The 20,572-nt window shown below is 37.8% G+C and overlaps 1 protein-coding gene across 1 annotated transcript in view; it reads left to right on the forward strand.

The window, feature by feature from the left end:
- ABCC12 (ATP binding cassette subfamily C member 12) overlaps nt 1-20,572 on the forward strand; it is a 1,155,696-nt gene that overhangs the window by 526,016 nt on the left and 609,108 nt on the right. Inside the window, exon 7 of the mRNA XM_044081948.1 lies at nt 1,548-1,721. Within this exon, the coding sequence (XP_043937883.1) occupies nt 1,548-1,721 (174 nt within the window). The remainder of the gene's footprint in view (nt 1-1,547; nt 1,722-20,572) is intronic.

The raw sequence follows: 20,572 nt of genomic DNA on the forward strand, positions 1-20,572 counted from the left end.
CAGCTGTCATTTCAGCCGGGTTACTGGGCTTTAGATTAACTCTTTCCCATGACCGGCATCTGTTTAGAAACTAATCAAGGATACTATTTGCATGTGGTTGCATTGTGCCTGTGATGCCCCTGAGGGGCTAATGGAAGATGCCATGGCTATAATTCTATTGTCATGATCACGAACATCTACTTGTGGTGTGCACATATGGCACATAGATATCAAGTGTGTAGGTAGTCATTTGTCATTAGTTGAAGAGGGTCAATGTGTTGTGCTTCTCTTGCTATTGGTATGGTGTGGTAAGCTACCTTTGCTGTAGTGAAGCATGTGACATGACCTGGACTGTATTGCTAATGCCATCGTCCCAGCTGTTTACAAATCATGAATGAATCACCACTGCAGAGATTTTACTCTGGGTAATAGTGACACTATTTTCCTCCATTTTTCTAGATCTGTGGCACAGTATACTATGGCTGGGACTTGTTCACCATCTCATATCTATGTGGACTGGGTTGCTCTTTCTTCTTCTTTCTCATTTCCGAATCACATGATTCTCTCCCATTTTTTCTCTGCTGACCAGTGATCCACAGAGTAGACCATGGCCCTGAATTCTGTCTTGTGTGATGAATTATCCTAGGGAATAAATTATTGGTCAAGTGACTTCTAGCTAACCATACCAGCTATTGCACATACAGCCAACAATTTTATGCTACCTATATGGAAACACTGAGTTCCAAGTATGCAAGTCACTTTTTTTCTCAGTAAGTCAACAGTAAAATGGTGGCAATAATTTATCAGAACTATGTGCAGCATACAAATTGCAAATTAATTGCAAACTGTAGCCAAGATTCTAATGATGTTGCATTTCTGCTCATCATTAGAAACTGTCACTTGCTTCTGAGTGGTACATCATATATATTGTCAGTACACACATTTTATATATCTAGCTACATAATTTATATATAGTTTGGTTTGTTTGTTTGTTTGTTTGAACTCTACACATCCTCCAACCTCTATACATTTATGTAGATATTCAATGGGCGCTCTTGTTTTTTTCTAACACCAAAATACTTGCCATAGATGAACTGGTGATCCTTCAAATTGTGTGTGTGTGTGTGTGTGTGTGTGTGTGTGTGTGTGTGTGTGTGTGTGTGTGTGTGTGTGTGTGTGTGTGTGTGTGTGTGTGTGTGTGTGTGTGTGTGTGTGTGTGTGTGTGTGTGTGTGTGTCTGTGTGTGTGTGTGTGTGTGTGTGTGTGTGTGTGTGTGTGTGTGTGTGTGTGTGTGTGTGTGTGTGTGTCCTGTGGTGGGCTGGCACCCCTTTCAGAATTAGTTTTTCTGTCTTTCATACAGTGAGTGCCACTATAGACTCTAGCCCCACACCCCTGAAATGGATTAAACAAATTATTGGGGAATGAATGAAAGAGCAAATAAATGAATGAAATATGTACTCAGCTCATCCGTGCTTATACTGAAAGTAAAATAATTATGTTTTAGTACAGAAAAGTGATTATTGCTGTTAAGCCACTCTAACAATATGTTATTTACTAATGTATTTACAGGTTATGAACTTACTTTCTAATGATGGGCATCGTCTGTTCGAAGCTGCAATATTTTGCCCAATTGCACTGGGCGCACCGGTGCTATTACTTGTCTGTACAATATATTCGTGTGTAATTCTTGGTCCTACTGCAATTATTGGAGTGGCTATATATTTTTTGTTTTTACCTGTACAGGTAAGTTCTTTCACTAAAAGATCAGATTTGGGAGCTATCATGATGTATTTTAAATTATTACTAACATATTTAATCACTGCAGTAACTGTCCTGTAGTAGTCTTTTTGGGATGTCCTTAACATCCATAAGAAATACACACATCAGAGAGTTCTTCATTAAGGAATATACTGAACTTTGTAGTAAAACCACATTTACCAGTTTAGGTCAGTTCTAAGCTATGCTATCTATAGTGCAACAAGTCTAGTTCTGCTCAGGAAGTAAAAACAATTGGATACTTATGAGGCAAACTTCAGCATGGTATTCTAATGATATGACCACTTCAAATTTCATCCTAAAGCACTGGTGAGGACATTTTTTTTTTGCAGTTCATATTGCAGTAAACATAACTAAGCATCGGTGGTAGAGCGGTAGCATTGTTGCCTCACAGCAAGAGGTTCTCCTGTTCGATTCTCAGCTGGAGTGCCTTCTGTGTGAAATCTGCATGTCTTCCCCGTGGTCAAGTGGCATCCGAAAGACATGCATGAGTGGGCGTGCCTTCGCTGAAGGTTGGGCGTTGGGCTGGCAACTCTGCACCATAAAAATTGACTGCCAATTATTAGTTGACTAGAGTTCCGCTGTGGCGACCCCTAATCGGGAAAAGCCGAAAAGACAAACTTTGCAGTAAATATAACTGCACAAACATTTTTTGATATGTATAGCCACTGTAATTCTACATTATTTCTAACATTTTGAAAAAATGTTTGTAGATCCATCCACTTCCTCAGATTCACATATTCTCTACAAAACACTAAAAATGTGAAGATATAAAGGCAAATGCATAATTGCTTAAAATAACTAAATAAATGAACACTCTTGCACCTGTGGTGATCCAAAATCTGTATAACTGATTTGGGAATTTCCATGGACTGGAAGAACAGTTTGAATGTGACTTTGCAGAGACTTGAAAGGTGCATTTTTGGATCTAGTTTAATTTGATTTAGCTTGTATTTGTCTGCATTTATTTGTACTGGGTCAAGTGAATCTGTTGCAGGCTACAGTGCATTATCAATGTAGGCAAATTAGCTGTATTATGAATATCTTGTAGTTCAGGGTTGATAACCTGCTTATAGTATGAAGACTCCTGGCTAGGGCTTTGAGTTGGTACATTTCAATTGGTGTCCAAGCCAAGACGAAGGTGCAGTTGGCATGTTGTTCATTACTTGTTTGGAGTTCAAACATGAAAGTATGACAGGTTTGGCAAAAATAACATAATGGAGAATTACTAAGTCAGGAGTCTAGAATCAGAATTGTTATGAAGACGGAAAGCCAGCTTATAGAACAATCGGGCATCTAAAAGTATTTCTAGTGCTATGTACTGGTAATAATAGCGTCATGCCTGATCTGTACTCTGTTCTCAATACCTGTCTCTGATCGATATGTTGTGACCTTAATAAATAATGCCTTGCAGTTTGCTGCCTGAGATTAAAAGTTAAACTGTGTTTATAAAGAAGCATTAGTCAGCAGGGGTCTCTTGCTTCTTGTTTTGCATGCATGTTCTTTTTTTGTTAGTGTCTACAAACCAATAAAGACACTTCAGTGGTGATGAATGTGGGATATACAAGTGTTAACATGCTGTGAAAATGTGAAAAGGAGAGTGTCCATGGTAGCAGTGATACATGAGTAACCAGAGGACACAAACATGATAAATAGTAATAAATGTGATGCATATGATAACACTACAGAAAATTGAACCATATAAGTTGAGAGATTGTTAAGAGTACCTTGCTACAAATGATACAACTAATCAGTAGTATATTTCTGCACTTTTGAGGGCTACAGGAGCAAAAAACATATCCATCCGCCCACAACCCCTTTTCCCATTTTTGCACATGGGGTTGGGGTATTATGTTAACAGTGATGATCATCTAGAGCCAAGGTTCACACCGCTGGGTAGCTCGCCCTGCCACGGCAAAAAACATATATCCTTCAGAACTGTTTAACCATCCTGGACTAGTCTGCTGATAAGGGATTCGATAAGTTAGTGTCAGTGATTTCTGAACAATTGTCCCCAAAGCCATTGATAATCACAATGTTTCAGATCCAATAGCAAAATATGAAAGAAAATTTATTGCAGTTTAAACAAAAGACCTGAAAAAAATGTATCAAAATATTTGTCAGTTTGGTTATGGCTTAAATAATGCCTTACTTAATCATCTGGTATGTGAAATTTTCCATGAAGGATTTGAAAAGAGTCAGAAATCGAAGACAGATTTAACATGAAAAGAAGAAGCGAATATTGCAATTTCAGTGGAACCTGCAACTAGAGATGCTCTGGAGTTACAAAGTGGAATTAAAACTGGTAACTAAGTAAAATGACAGAAAAAAGTACAAATGAGAAGTTGTACTATTATTATAGGCACATGTCTAATCTTCCATCTTAGTGCAAATTCAAAAATGAAGGGTGCAGACAGGACCCTTCCTGGGCCATATTCAGAAAGTTTGCCACAGTGATAAGGTAAAGGATAAAATGTGTCATAGTGAAAAGAAAAATGTGGATAATGTCTCAGAAGTTTCTGACAATGATAGCTGTACTGAACCTTTAAGAGTTATCTAGCATAAGTAGAACCAACAAGCAAGTGATTTGGCTGCTACCCATTATAAATGGCCGCATAATAATCTGGAGTTGGACAAAAGATTCTTTGTTTTAGTAGTGCGTTATAATCGCTACAAATCATTTTTTTTTTCTAAAAATAACTGAACTCATCTTCTGCCCTTCACAACACGTACACTCGTGAAAATGTTATACCACTTGGGTGCTACATGTGACTGTAGAGTGTAACGGTTATGTCAGGCTTTAGACCTGTAGATTATAGAAAACTATGGTGCACTCTTATGAGGTTATGACTGCTTAAAAAAGTTGTGACTTTATTGGAAAGAGATAAAAAAGCCTTAAGTCCTGACTTGCTCTCCTGTAAACTACTGAGAAAGAACTGGAACTGATATTGAAAGATGCTGGTCTGGTATATAAAAGTCGCACTGATACTCTGCAGCACATTGAGGGCAAATTGTTTTTTATTTTATTTTTTATTTTACATTTTTTACCATTGATACACACTGATCACAAATGGCCATTTGCAGGTACTGCCCAGGTGAAATAATTAACAAAGAAGACAAAAACTGTAACAGACAGACAATAAGATGTACATACACAAAACAGAACAAAGTAAAAATATTCTTCAGACGAGATGTTAAACCATGGTCCCATCTGCTTGAACTGCTCGTAGCTCTGAAGGATATAAAAGATCTCATAACATCTATCAAAAGACTATTTTTTATTTCTTTGTACAACCCACACATGGTCTTAAAAAACTTTACACTATTTTACAACAATTTCAATATTTACATATAGCGTTTGAAGTATTTACAATATTTATTGTATCTTGAATTTGCACAATGTACATATGTACTGACATAACTCATCAGTCCACTAAAATACAAAACTTAATTTAATTTTTCATTACTCCCACCCTTTTTCCACAACCAAATCCTTATCTTTTCCAAAATGTCCACAACTGTCTGTCTTCTATTTATTTACAAACTTCTCTTAATCTTTCATTCCGTATTTCCCATTATCACCCAGAACATTATTTTATCAATTCTTTCCTTCACACCAGCATATCCTTTCCCATAATATCCATACATAATCATATTCATGTTCACATCCTCTGCTTTTTATGCTTATAATAAGATTTCCTTTACATACCCAATCTCAGTCTTTCTTTGCCCATTAACATCCTAAAAATCATGTTTTCCTGCTTCTATTTGACTACAATATATACAAACGTGATATCACATTCTCTTGTATAATATACTCCCTTTTACAGGTCATTTGTAATTGATAGTCCCAGTAAAAATCTTAGTATGTTTTAACACACCAAACTATTGATCTTCTTTCCCTTATAGGATCAACTACCTCATTTCTCAGTCTTTTCCAAAGTTTAAATAATAAAAATTGCACACCACTTTACGATACCATTCTTTCTTTTTTTCTAATTTATTTGGTATTTATATTCTGTAATATTTTTCTGGTATTCTTTATCTTCTTTATTCATAAACTTTTCCCCCCTTTTTTCCTACTTTCACTTTGTCCTAAAATACATTATATTTAACTTCAAAAATGTTTGCAAACAAGCCATTTTTTTCTAGTTTTCCATATGAACATGCAGTATAAGTGCAAAGATGCTTTTTGCACAATCCTAACCTTCTTATTCTTCTTCTTGCAGATACAGAATTCCCTTTTTCCTTGCTTCAGTATTGATCTGCATATAACACTAAACATCAGTTGTATTATTTTTCTTTCTTTTTCACTTGAATGCATTCATATACACTTCCTATATAACCCAGCCTACCAAAAATAATGAAATTAATTAAGTACACTTTCTTTTTAAAAAGATAAACTAAATGCTTTTATTTTTCTATCACTGCCTCACAATGTTCCTTTACGTCTTCTTTACCAAACACTATTCTAAGTAACTAATTTTTCTTATCAGAAATACAAATATCTTCACTTTTAGTAACATCACCTAAACTCTTACTTTTCTCTTTAACAACTGTAATCCTCACCTTCTTTAAAGTATCATTCAATAATATGTCCATACGTTTTCATCCAGCTTTCATTTCTTGCAATAACTATAACATCATCAATGTATAATAAAAATCTAGTTCATCCAAAATAATCTTATATTGCAAACTTTCATTTGCTTTGAAAGAAAATTCTTAACACGTCATATGTTATTACATTCATCAGTGCTTTCTCTGGAAACCTCCTTAATACAAATATATTTTCAATTGCATTTTATTTTCCTTTGCTCATCTGTCAATTCCCTTATCACACACTTGTCTTATACTATTTTTGCCAGGTATGGAGATATTTCGTCCATTTCTCCTAACAGAATATTTTTGTTTATAAAATAACTCCTCAACTTTCTTTTGTCTCATATATCTCCCTTTCTTTACTGAAAACGTCACTATATATTCTTCTACACTATTCAGCATGCTTTTTCTCATCTTTTCATATCATTTTTTTTCTTTTTCCTTAGCTGTAATTCCACCCACAAATATATAAATTTCTGTATATTTCTTTAAATGTAACCTTCACTCTGTCCACGACTTATAAAATGCTCTCATTGTGCAATGTTCATACAAAACTATCCAATTTTTTATTCATTTCATCTGCCTACAATACCTCTCCTGGTTTCCTGTTTATACCTTTTCCTTTTACAATATCATTTTCTCCCTCTTCAATCTAAATACACAAATGATTCAAAATAAATAAGTATAACAAAACCTGTACAGTAACAATTAATATAGCAACAATTATGAGAGAAATGCATGTTTTACAATTCTACATTATATTATTTCAGGATTACATCATTGTGGAAATGCTGTGGGGTAATATGAATCAGGCCTTGGGATGATGGAGATGAAGCTAAGATATGTTAGTTGAGAGAGGGGGGGAGAGAGAGAGAGAGAGAGTAAGGCTAGTGGTTCAGAGGCCCTTACATGATTCTGCCTGCAGTGTGGCAAGTACAATTTGATTTATGGAGGAATGTTTTTAAACTTAGCTCTGAACACGGAAAATGGGAGATTGAAGTCCCTTTAGGTTGGTGAGGGATTGTAGGAGCAAAGATGTAGAAAGAGTGGTTTTTTCAATATAGCTTGGTTAGTGGGGAATTGGAGTGGGGTAGGGTTGTTTGGGAGAAGCATTTGAGTTTCTAGTGAGTGTATTTAGTACAAGGTTTGTCAGCTAATGATTGGAATAAGTTAGGCTGGAGAAGGTTTGTGCTGCAACGGTAGCCATTTGACTTTTTTGAGGGTGAGGAAGTGTTGTTCATTAGAGGGTGAGCTAGTGACAAAGCCACAGATTTTTTTTCTATAGTGTATGTTATGGAGGAGTTTTTCTTAGAGACTGTGGCTATTATGGGTACCATATGGAACTTAGGCCACGGTGATTCCTTTGCCTATAGCAGCCCTGGATGATTTGGAAAGGTAAGCTGTGATTTTCCTGGCACATCTTTTGCACTTGATGTCTCATTATGGGTATGGAATGTTTGTGACTAGCCTAGGAGCAAATCAAAGTGTTTTAAGGATTTGGTTGCTTCTATTCATGTGCTACAAGGAGTAGTGAAATCAAGTGACTTTGGTGATTTTTTTTTTTAATTTTTGGGTAGTGCCTAATAACATAATTTTTATTTTTGTTGGGTTAAGTATTAGTTTATGGTTAATGAGCCAGGAAGAGTGAGAGTTAAAGTCTTTTTGTAGCTGTATTTCAATCTTAGAGTACTTGTGATTGAAGCATATGAAAGCAAAAAACGTACGCAGAGATGGAAGCAAGTAACACAAACAATAAATCCACAGCAACCAGTTTATTAGTTTGAGCGCTTTTGTCAGCCTTAAGCCTCAGACTTGATCAGAAAAAAACTTTGTGATTGGACTTAAAGATCACCATTTCATCAGCATAGATGATACGTTGTAGAGCAGGAAGGTCACGAGGTCGTGTATTAATGAGAGGAGAGGACAGTGGAGAACAGAACCTTCAGGTACTCTCACCAAAAGAGATGTGGATTGAGAGAATGAAAAGCCTAATTTAACCGTGAAGAATGTGTTCGATAATAAGTCTTGGAACCAGGTAATGGATGTGTTACTAATGCCAATGCTCTGAAGACAGAAAGAGGAGTTTGGTGGCTGATTAGAGGTTAATTAATATTACTTCTGTCAAGTAATCTTTGCCCATGTTTTGGGGAATGTCATCAATTAAACACTAGAATGCCATCATTATACTATGACCTGCCCAGAATCCATGCTATTTTAGGTTAAGGAGATGACATTATTAATGTAGCTTGAGAGATGAATATATATTTTATAATGCACATTGCTACAGTTGGTAAAATAGAAATAGGACAAAACTCAGAGGTGTTTTGAGGTTTAGACTATTTGGGCAGAAAGATAAAGAGTGCTATTTTCCAGATGTTTGGCTTTATAGTTTGTGTTAGGCAGAGATTAAAACTATGGTAAAGAGGCTGGATTAGAAGTTCCATGGAGTGGTAGATAAACCATGGCAAATGTGGTCTGTACATGGTGGGGGGATCTGTGGGTAGGTCTTCAAGTAGGTTACTAAGTGTTTATGTGACTTTTTTTGAAGTAGAAAGGAGGGGCTGTGAGAGAAAAGAGTGAGTGGAAATGCTGTTGATAGTTTAGGAAAGGTGGCTAAATTCTCTTGCAAAGTCAGAGCAGGTGAGCAGTCCTTGATTAGTCTGGGTCAAGTGCAGAGTTTATTTGTCATGACAGAATTTGCATCCAATGAGTGGACTGACCCCATGCCAGACGTGTTTGGGTTTATTAAAGAAGGAAAGCTTCTTGGATATGAGATAGTTTGCTTTGTATCTCTGTATTGATTGTTTATGTAAATTTCAGATTTTGTTAAAGGTAGTACAGCTGTCAGGTGTTGGATTGTAGTTTAAGACAAAATGTCTTCATTGTTTTGCAAAGAATGCCCAGTATCCTATGTTACCTACTCACTAGTTTTAAAGAAACTGGACCATCTGGTAGAAGTTTTAATACTTTTGAGAGTAGACTAGAAGCCGTAGGAAACCCTGTTATCCTTATGGTGAAGAAAATGGCAACTCAAGATCAGCCTTTCTGGGACTTCAAAGTCAGAGTTAATCTGATACTACAAGCGAACAGCATTCTTTACCAAGAACTGAGGACGTTTGCCAGTCTGTTAGATAGGCAACACCTTTCAAAGCTGGACTTAGCTCATACCTACCTCCACATGGATACAGAAGAAGATACAAAGATTCTACTAACAATCAGTACCGTTAAAGGCATCTACCGTTATAACATTTCTATAATTTCTAACATTTCTGTCTAGCAATGGGCAATAGAGCAGGTCAGGGAATTCCGCAGTGTCCAGTGTCAATGATAATCACCATCATCACTGGAGCGACAGATGTGCATTTTGAAACTTCAGTACAGGCCTTAAAATATTATAGTAGTAGCATGGGCTAAGAGATAGATGAGACAAGTATGAATTCTTGAAGCCCATTTTCACATATTGTGGGCACATTACAGATGCCCAAGGACTTCATAAGTGTCAGTAGAAAATTCAGACTGTAGTAAAGGCTGTACAACCAGAAGATATTTAGCAGCGAAGATTTTCCTTGGGTTTATGAACTATTATGAAAGGATTTTACATACCAGGCAACTTGGTTGCATACCCTAAATTTGTAGTTACAAGTTAGTAGACTAAAAAGGTAAACTAAAGAATAACATTCATTTTGTGAGGTCACAGAGTTGGTGACATCTGATACAGGTTTAATGCATCATACCCACTCCTTCTGGGGAAGCTGGCCAGTGTTGTCTGCTTGTGAGATACTGTTGCAGTAATAATACACATTATGGAAAATGGAAGTGAGAGGTCTACAAAGTTTGCTTTATGTTCCTATTTCACAGCTAAGAAAAAATATGGACAAATAAACATTAAGTCTTGGGTGGGTTGTCAAACTGATTAATCAATACCCATTTGGAAGAAAATGTGTACTTGTACAGACCACTATCCAATGATCTACAATTTTAGTCCACAGAGGCAAATGATTACCATAGCAGCTCCCAAGTGCAATGACATAAATTGTTTTTGAGAGGACACTGGTACTAAATTCGGTATAAGTACAACTCATCATGCATATGCTATGGTTTGTTTGAATTTCTGCTGGAAACTATAAGTAATAAATACAAAGAAGAGAATACACTTGATAAGACATCATTCAGTCTAATGGATAGCTTGCCAATTGCAGACATATTAACAGCAAAAACCAGATGTGACAAAATCTTATGAGAAGCATATATTGTTGCACAAAATAGCTGGACAGCCAAACAAAACTATTTGGTAACCATTCCGCAAAATGAATTGAACTTGATTTAAATGCTGGCTGCATAATGTGGGGGTTAATTATCATACTAACTTTATTGTGACCTATAGTGTTAGAAGAATTTCATTTAAGTCATTTTGCAGCAGGGACACACATAGATAGTAATCTAGCCTTTGACCGTCACGTGCCTATCGTAGTGAGGAAATCTTTGTATATTGCGCAACTTATAAACAAAGGTATGGCATCTAAGTCCAAGGAAGTCATTGTTCCACTGTATCTAGCATTTATCAGACCTATCATTGAGTACAATGCCCCTTTTGGTATGTGCCTAACCAGGCATATCCAACAATTGGAACATTCACAGAGGTTCCTCACTAAAAGAATACAGGGCATAAGTAAAATGTCCTAAGCAGACCGCCTCAAGGCTCTATTCCTGTATTCTGTTTCCTACAGGCCTTTGAGGGGAGATCTATGCCTGCATACAGGGTATTGTCAGACCTCACTCTGATGGACCTCCTGCATATCTGCAAAATAAACAGCACCAGAATTACTCGTTCTAAGTCTTGAACCTTGCCTGTGATATAAATAGGACCTGCTGGAGAGACAGGTATGTATCCCAGAGATTACCCCATCTCTGGAACAGGCTCTCCATCCATGTAAAGCAGAGTTCCTCCCTAACCCAATTCAAGTGCAACTTGGACAGTTGGATGGGGAACAGGAAATTCATCACTGGTTTTACACTTATGTCTCTATTGGAAACAGGCAATTTGTAAATGGTTCATTTCCCTGGCCCTAGCTTGTAAATGTTTCATCTGCAAAGTCCCTGCTTACACTTTTCAAGGGTCAGAACCTGTCAGAGATTTGGGATGCATGGCTAGGTTTAAAAAGGCCCTTGTGGTCATTATCCTAGTAAACACATATGAACCTATAAAAATAAAGGCACTTACTAAAAGTTATGAGTTGTGGCCAAGGACTGATAAAGAGGTAGAACACTTGGCACTGAAATGTGTTGGCTAACAAATGATACAGAACTAGCCAATACGTACACCACTGCATCTGTGGGAGTGACTGCATTACCCTGGCAGTGAATAGATATTATTTTTGCCAGGCCATTTATAGGAATAGCATTTTTGTTGGTAGATGACATGTTCTAAATTACCAGAGGTCAGGTCTTTACTATGAGTTCAACAATTCTACCTCACACTGGGGAAGTACTAAGAGAACTTTGCTAGAAACTGGTTCTCCAGCAACTAGTAATTGATATTTTTTCTCAGTTTAAGGTAGCTGACTTCCAGACATTTCCTTCATAAAAATGACATTTGAAGTATTACTTCTCCCCTTTGTATCTAATAACTAAGGGCCTTGCCGAGTAATTTGTGCAAAGTCTTAAACAAGCAATTTGTGCAATAGTAAATGACAAACATACCATTTCATAAAAGGTTACCCAATTTCTTGTTTACAACCTAAAATGCTACTCATACTATGACTAGTCAAATCTCTGCCATATTGCTTATTGAGTGTCCTCTTCATTCAAGACTGGACTTGCTGCCAAACCTTCAGATAACTGTTGAAGACTGATAAATCAAGCAAGAAAAATGAGGGAATTTAATAAAGCCTACACAGTGTTTTTTTACTGCATAGGCATTGTGCCGCACTACTTACACAAAAGTAAGCAGGTTTTAGATTCAGTAAGCACTGCTGGGTGGTGCGGATGCATGCGCCAACACGGGAATTTCTGTGGCCTGCAAATCACCTCATAAGCAGATGGATCTCATGCAAATGAGGCAGGTAGAGTGATCCAGCAAGCAGATAGGCAGCTCTTCAGACCCCCTGTCAGTGTCCGTATTGTACACAGAAAAATTCCGTGTACAGGAAAGTAGACCATCAAAAGGGGCTATAAAAATGTAGATAGATGGACATAAATGGCATATCACATACAGCTATGTGCAAAACTATCCTCCAGGTGTCTGAAAAATTAAAGGAAATAAGTTAAATTAATGTTTTTTTTAATAAACTGGGCATGTTTGTGTGGCACTCCACAACGCGCAAACATGCTTTATTAAAAAAAGTAAAAACATTTAAAAAATTGGAAAAAACAAAATTAATATTATGTGACAGAAATGTATTACAGGACCTTGCGTGGAGTAACCTACAGTGGTGCATTGGTGCTATTGCTAACGTGGTAGGGCTATGAAGTGTGCAGTTTCCAGGCTGTGAGCATCGATCCCTATGCAAATGAGGTGGAGTTACTGAATAGCATAAAGGGACAATCATATCCAGAGAACCATGGTGGTGTTAACAGATGAGGTAGCTGACATCAAGGGAGGGTGTGTCTAATGACATCTAAGCTTAGTTCAGCTTAGCTGAGCCTGTTTGCGTGGTGCTCTGCCATGCTGAGAGTCCCTTTCAGGGGGTATGTTTGCACTAACTTGTAAGCTTTGTTTAGCTAAGGGGTGTGTGTTTCTACATGTTTCTGTGGCATGCCACCATGCTATGTCTGTCATTTCAGGGGGATGTGTGTACACTAAGTGCTAAGCTTCGTTTACCCATGGGGCACTTGTTTGCACAGTGCACCACAGTGCTGAATGTAGTTAAAAGCCAATGACATATTAATTAATTTTGACCCCTGTTTAACTTAAACTAGGGCCATTAAACGATGTTAATGATATACTAGCCAGGTAGAATTCATCATAGGTAGCCAATCACAGTCCGCACCTACAGCAGAGCACTACAAAGTATGCATACACCCTACAATATTATTTTCCCCCATACTCTGCACCATTAGAATACAGACTTGGGAATTTTAACTGAGAGAATGCTAGTGGCTGCTGCAGGTCTGCTACATCTGTATGTGCTAGATGCTGGGGTCAGTGCTGCAGGTGCTGCTGACAATAGGCCTAGACAGAGAAGGAAAAGAGTGTTCAGGCCCAGCGTAACCTTCCAGGAGCTACATGAGCTGGAGATTGTAGAGTGCTACAGGGTGGACAGGAACATACTGCAAGAACTCACTGAACTCTGCCATCCTCAGCCCAGACCCAGAGCCAACAGATGGGAATCCATCCTAGTGGAAACAAAGGTATGTGTAGCCCTTAGGATACTAGCTACAGGTACTTTCCAAAGACCAGTTGGGGACATAATGGGGGTCTCACAGGCATTAGCATCCAGGGTTCTACACCAGTTCTTGGATGCCATGCTGCCACATGCCAGTGAGCACATTTCTTTTCCCCTCATCCCTCAGGTGATGGCCAGCGATGTCACACTTCTGCTGTGTAGCACACTACCCTGAGGTACTGGGTGCCATAGATTGCACTCATGTACACATCAAGTCACCACCTGGTGAGGAGGGTAGAATCTACATCACCCATAAGGGATACCACTCCATCAACTGCCAGGTTATGTGCAATGCCCAGGAGATTATCATGAAAGTGTGTACTAGCAGCCCTGGAAGTTATCACAACTCCCATATCTGGCATGCATCACAGCTGTACCAGATGTTTGCTAGAGGGCACATCCCACATGGCCATTTACTTTGGGATGCTGGCTATGCACTAGAACCGTGGATGATGACACCCATCAGAAATGCACACACACCTACAGAGGAACACCATAATGAGGCACACGCACAAACTAGGAACATCATAGAGCATGTGTTTGGGCTTCTGAAGTCATGGTTCCAGTGCCTCGATATATCCAGTGGAGCTCTGCAGTACTGTCCAGCCACATGTGCACATATGTTCACAGTATGTGCCATACTACACAATATGATCCTGTGGAAACAGCTGCAGCAGTATCAGCAAAGGGAAAGGATACACATCCCCCCACCAGTGCCTAGGTCACCACAGCCACACTCACAGGAAGACTTGGAGGAGGAACCCACTGATGGTGTCCCTGTAGGCAGATGTAGGTGTGTCAGTATGCCCTGGCTTTGGTTAATAGACAATGCATAGCACACTCACTGACGACCTAGGGCCCTAGGGACTGACATATTACTCCTACCACATACATATATTAAAATTGTTGATGCCAGGCCACCCTCACAACCTGCACCTATCCATGTATTGGCTGTGTAGTGCTTGCATTACACAGACTTAGCCCTGAACTACAGTTCTGTCAACTGCTGCATTCACAAGGCAAGTCTCTAACTACACACTATCTGTAAAGATTACTAGAATATGGTGTTGTATGTATGGATATGCTGCATTTATGCAAGGAACTATAGTGGGCTATGTGGACAGAAGTAACATTCACTTGGGACTACAGATACCCAGCCCAATAGTATGTGTTCCCTAATAATCACTAGGTCTCATGGCTGGAATATTTGCTACATCAGTCAAGGGAGATGTTGAATAGCGGGGTCACATGATATTTGGACTACTGTCTATCCCAACAGATCATGTGCTGTTGTTCCCCCACCCCCAACACAGAAATGCTCCATTTAACTCCTTTAACAGTACGTTAGCAATGGTATATCAGCAGAACAGGCAATCTCAATCACACATTGTATGTCACACATAATGCAGGAATAACAACGAACATATTTATGATTTTGATTGTGTGATGAATGACCCCTCTCTGTCTGGCAGCCTGTGTGGCTCAATGGACTAGGGAAATTAGCATGGATGATGGTGTTGATGGTTCTAATCTGGAAGTATCCACATATTTTGCATGTGAGGTATTATGATGTTGGTGTTTTCACAGACTGTCATACCTCTCAAGCTCTTAGTGCAAGAAATCTGGACAAAGCCAGAAAGACTGGGGGAACAAAGGCCCAAAATAGGGTCAGAATTTAAATATTGTTCATATAAACTCGGAAAGTTGCTGGAATAAAAGGTTTTGCATTATTACATATTTTCTGAAGGATATAAAGTCTGAAACTGAAATGTTTGTCTTTGTTTAGTATTATTTAGTGACATCCATATTCAATAATTTACCAGAAAGCCACAAATTTATGAGGAATAGACCAAACATATGAAGCAAAAATCTGGACATTCTGCGAAAATCTGTCCAGTTGAGAGGTATGCAGACTGTCAGTCTGTGTGTGGTGCAACATTATGATCCTCAGTCACATATTAAGTACAGCAGACCACTGGGGAATGCTGTGGACATTTTAAATGAAATGCAGTACTGCAGAAACAGGGGCAGATGTCAATGTCTGTAACACACAAAATCCCAGACTGGAGTACAGAGTACAGATATGTATGGCCTGGAGTCACTTACTGACAGTAACACTTGGCATGCCCATACACTTAGTTAAAATGAACATAATTGTATTGCCGCTTCATCAAAATGACCTGTTTTGTATAAGTATGTCTATACATACAGACATATACTTATACATATCTGTCTGTCACTTTCTCTCTCTCACATACATAGTATATATATTGCTATATAATGTCAAATAGATATATACCAATATATATATAGCTATATATATTACAATGATACATAGACTCTCCCCATATATCTACATAATGCATATACATATCATACACAAAACACAGCTGCATTTCTATATACATCCCTGTTATATACAGAAATATGTGTGTGGATGTCTCTATTGTCCAAAATACCCTAATAATGGTGAGTAAATCTGTACTATCACACATCTGTAGAAAAGAGTATGTGGGCTGTGTCTTTAAGAAGTGTTTCAAGGACTAAACATGCATGTATATAAATAGCGAGCACGTGCTATACTCAGTGCCATTTTGAGAGTTTTGAGAGTGCAGCCAGAGAGTGAACATGTGTGAATATAACAGCTAGTTTGTTTATACGTTTACCTAAGTTAAAGTATTAAGCCTCAATCCTCATGAGTTTGTACATAATAAAGTTGCTTGAACAGAACCCACAAAGTCTTGTCTATTGTGTCCTGACTAGACGAGCGACATGGAGTCAGAAGAGGGATGGAGACTGATATTCAGAACCACGAGGTGCAGAGATAATAGTGAAGGTAAACTAAGAGAAACGAGCAGGAAATTGAATGAGAAAAGCACTAAAGGTAACAAAACATTGCACGGACAGTTTATTTTATAAAAAAGATGAAACGGAGCGTTACAAGGGCACAGACCACATTATTAAATAAGCAAAAGGCACAAAAGGTTTATTGATTAAGCAAAATTTTTAAGATTAAGTTATTTGATAAAGCAATTGTCAGAAAAGCTCATAAAAGGTCAGAAATTACCTCGAAATTGCAAAACAAGCAAGTTTAAAGCAAAACGGGCATGTTTAGAATAAAAGAAGCACAAGAAAAGTGCAAAGGGCATGAAAAGAGATTAAATGAGCAAAACAAATATGATAAGGGCAAAAAAGGGCACTACTACTTCATGTTGTATTTAGGGGATAACTAAAGTTATTCAAAGTATCTCAAAGTGTGTAAAAGTGCTTACAGTGTGTGCTTATTATTGTGCATGTATTCTGAAGAGTCTGTTAGTGTGCAAAGTCCAACTATTTCGTGAAGTAGAGTCAAAGTACAATCATTTTGAAAAGTTTCTTGTGCTGGGTGTGTCTATTTGCAAAGTGCCACCATTACAGAATATGTCTCGCACTGCATAGAGTTACTTAATGAAGTGCCACCATTTTGGGGAAGTTTCAGTATGCTGTGTACTGTTTACTCACAAAGTGCACTTACTTTGAAATGTTTCTTACTCTGGGCTTCTCCTGCCCAGTTCATTCACACAGTACAGTTATTTGAAATGTTTCTTACACTAATAAGAGGTGATTTCTTACAGTACAGTAATTTCAAGAGTATTACACTGCCCGAGAGACTTATTTTGCAAAGTTCAGTTATTCAGAAGCTTGTTGTGCTATTGGGCATAGTTACAAGTACTGGCATTAATTTCTGGCATATGTATATGTACATATGTTTGTGCATATTTGGAAAATCCTTCACTGGTATGTGTTAATATGGCCGAAGGATTTTGAAAACCCTCACCACTTGTATTTGATTAGAATACTGCAGAGAACTGGAGAATATTTGAACAAGAGTATGATATTTTTATAGAAGCAGCTTATTCCAACAAAGATGCATGCATTAGGGCATTAATTTTGTTAAATATGGCTGGGTCAGAGGCCATAGAAAGAGAGCATTCATTTGTGTATGTCAAGCAATATATGAAGGAGAAGGTGAAAACCATCTTATTGTTGTACAGGCTGAATCAAGGAAAGACTCAGTGTGTTTGAAGACCAAATTTAGAGAGTTGTGTAACCCCCAGGCAAATATTACATTACACAGGAACGTGTTTTGCACAAGAGATCAGAAACCAGGGGAAACATTTGCAGCTTATATTACTGACCAAACCCAAAATGTGTCGGTTTGGTGACTTAAAAGATAAGTTGATACAGGACAGGCTTGTATGTGGTATTAATAGCGGTGCAGTGAAAAAGATTTTGCTTTGTGACAGTGATTTAATGTTGAACAAAGTTATATAAATTTGTCAAATCCATGAAGTTACAGAAAGGCACACAAGTATGCTTGCAAGTGATAACAATATGGTTTCAACAAGCTCTGGAGCAAATGTAGATAGCATGCAACATGTGGCAATTAGAATCAGGCCTAAGCACATGGCAGCCACAGCCCCTGCTAATTCACCAGGGGAACCATGTAGTTTCCAACAAGTTCTAAGAAAGAAGCATACTCTGTGCAGTACAGGAGTGAGTCAGCAAAACCCAAATCCAGCCTTATTGTTAACTATCGTAATTGTGGTGCCAATCATGAGTCTAAAAGAGAGAAATGCTTAGCATTTGGTCAGCAATGCCACAAGTGTAAAAAATGGAATCATTTTCAAAAGTTTTGCAAATCAAGTAAAACTCACACAGTTATAAATAAAGGTCACTCAAGAAAGCAAACTGATCAAGTAGAACTGCAGCAGTCTACTTTCTACATAGATGGTGTATCAGTAGGTGTTGAAAAGGCTGATGCAGTGAATTTGTTAACAAGAAATGAACTGTTTTGTACTGTCCAGATCAATGACAAATCCACCTAGCTCAAAGTAGACACTGGTTCAAAGTGTAACGTTATGTCAGTAGATACTTTTGCTAAAGTGAGAGCTAATGAACAACTCAATGTGGCCAGTTGTGTGAAACTTGTTGCTTATAAAGGTGAAGAAATTCAGACAGAAGACTCAGTAGTACTTTCATACTACTTGGCCAAGAACTGCTACAGCTTGTTATTCTATGTAGTCCACAGATCTGTGCAGTCATTGTTGGGTCTCAGAGATAGTCTGAGAATGAATTTGCTTTCTTTTACTGAAGATGTTCAACAGATAAGCACATATCCGAGTTCTAATTTTACTGAAGCTATTTTCTCAGAGTATGCTGATGTTTTCGATGACAAGTTGGGCAAACTTCCAATTGTGTATTCTATGAAATTAGACCCAGAGGTCAATCCAGTGGTCAGACCAGCAAGAAAAGCTCAGATAGCCATGCAAGATAAAGTTAAAGCTCAGTTGGATAAACTGGTGCAGCAAGGATTAATTTTTCCACTTACAGAACCAACCTAATGGGTATTGTCTATGGTAGCAGCTCACAAAAAAGGCTCAGATGAAATCAGAATATGTATTGACCCAAGAGATTTGAACAAAGCATTAACTCATTACATCTGAGTGATGCCTCCAGGTGCATTTGCAGTTAGCTCCTACTGATGACTCTGGGTGTCAAATATTGCTTTTTAATATTTGCAACAATGATTCCAAAACCATGCTATGTACAAGGTTTTAAAAGATTTCCTCTTAAAGCTTACACAATGGCAAGCTCAACTGCATTAATATTTGATCTCTGTCTAGTGCAGGTAAAGCGATTTTAACTGTTGTTTTTATTATATTAATTTATATAGATATCATTTTCAATTTTTTTCTAAATATCTCAACAACCAAGTAACACAGACAGAACTTCTTAGCCTCATATGAAAGCTCTCCTCTAGATGAATAAAATGCTGCTTACAGTATGTGTAACTTGAGTAGTTGCTGAGATATTGTAAGTTGTTTACAAAATATTACAAACATAATAGTTCCTGTGTTTACTTTAACTTATAAAATTCAGTTTAAAACCTAGAACCTACAGAATACTGCCACTATAAAAATAGTTTGTGCTGAAGAGTTTGCTATTTATACTTCTTTCATAACCGCTATGGTTCTAGAAATATGAACATTTGTTTGAAATGTGAGGACATAATTTGATTCTGTCAAAAGGCTTAGGCTCCGCGCACTGGAAGTTACAGTGCAAATTTCCTGAACTCCATTGGAGTGAATGAGTTAAAGAGACCACATCATCCAATGCGTACAGTCGAAGTAGTCACAGCCCTAATACCAAATGTCACTGTTTTTTCTATCTTAGGTGCAAAGAGTTAATTTTGGCAAGTGATGCTCGATTGTAAATCCTCATTACTGAGTACTTTCAGTACCCTGTTTGGCAGATACAGATTCTTAAGGATGCTATTTGGAATAAATTCTGCAAATGTATTCTTTTAGCGTGCAATTGAGCAAATTTTTTCAGGTTATCCCTGTGCCATAATAGTAGATGATTTATTGATCGGAGGCAATGGTGAAGCACAGCAGTACCGAAACCTTAAGAGAGTTCTAGACAGAGCATGTGAAGTGAACTTAAAGCTCAATCCTCTGAAGTGGAAATTCAGACAACCAGAAGTTACATATGTAGGTCATTTATTTACCAGCACTGGCTTGACACCAGACCTGTCCAAGCAAGCAGCCATTCTTGAAATGCCAGCACCAGTTAATGTTCAAGCTCTACAATGTTTTCTAGGCAAGTTTATACCAGACTTCATTGAGTTGACAGCACTTTTGAGAGAGTTGTCTCTCAGAAATGTTACCTGGTCTTGGTTAGAACAGCACCAGAAAACATTTGATGACCTTAAAAGGAAAATTGCCACCCCACCTACATTAAGATATTATGATGTTAATAAGCCAGTAATGATTTCCTGTGGTGCTTCAGAAT

Source organism: Protopterus annectens, chromosome 8.part1, assembly GCF_019279795.1.
Source record: "Protopterus annectens isolate FY-2018-M chromosome 8.part1, PAN1.0, whole genome shotgun sequence".
Lineage (NCBI taxonomy): Eukaryota > Metazoa > Chordata > Ceratodontiformes > Protopteridae > Protopterus > Protopterus annectens.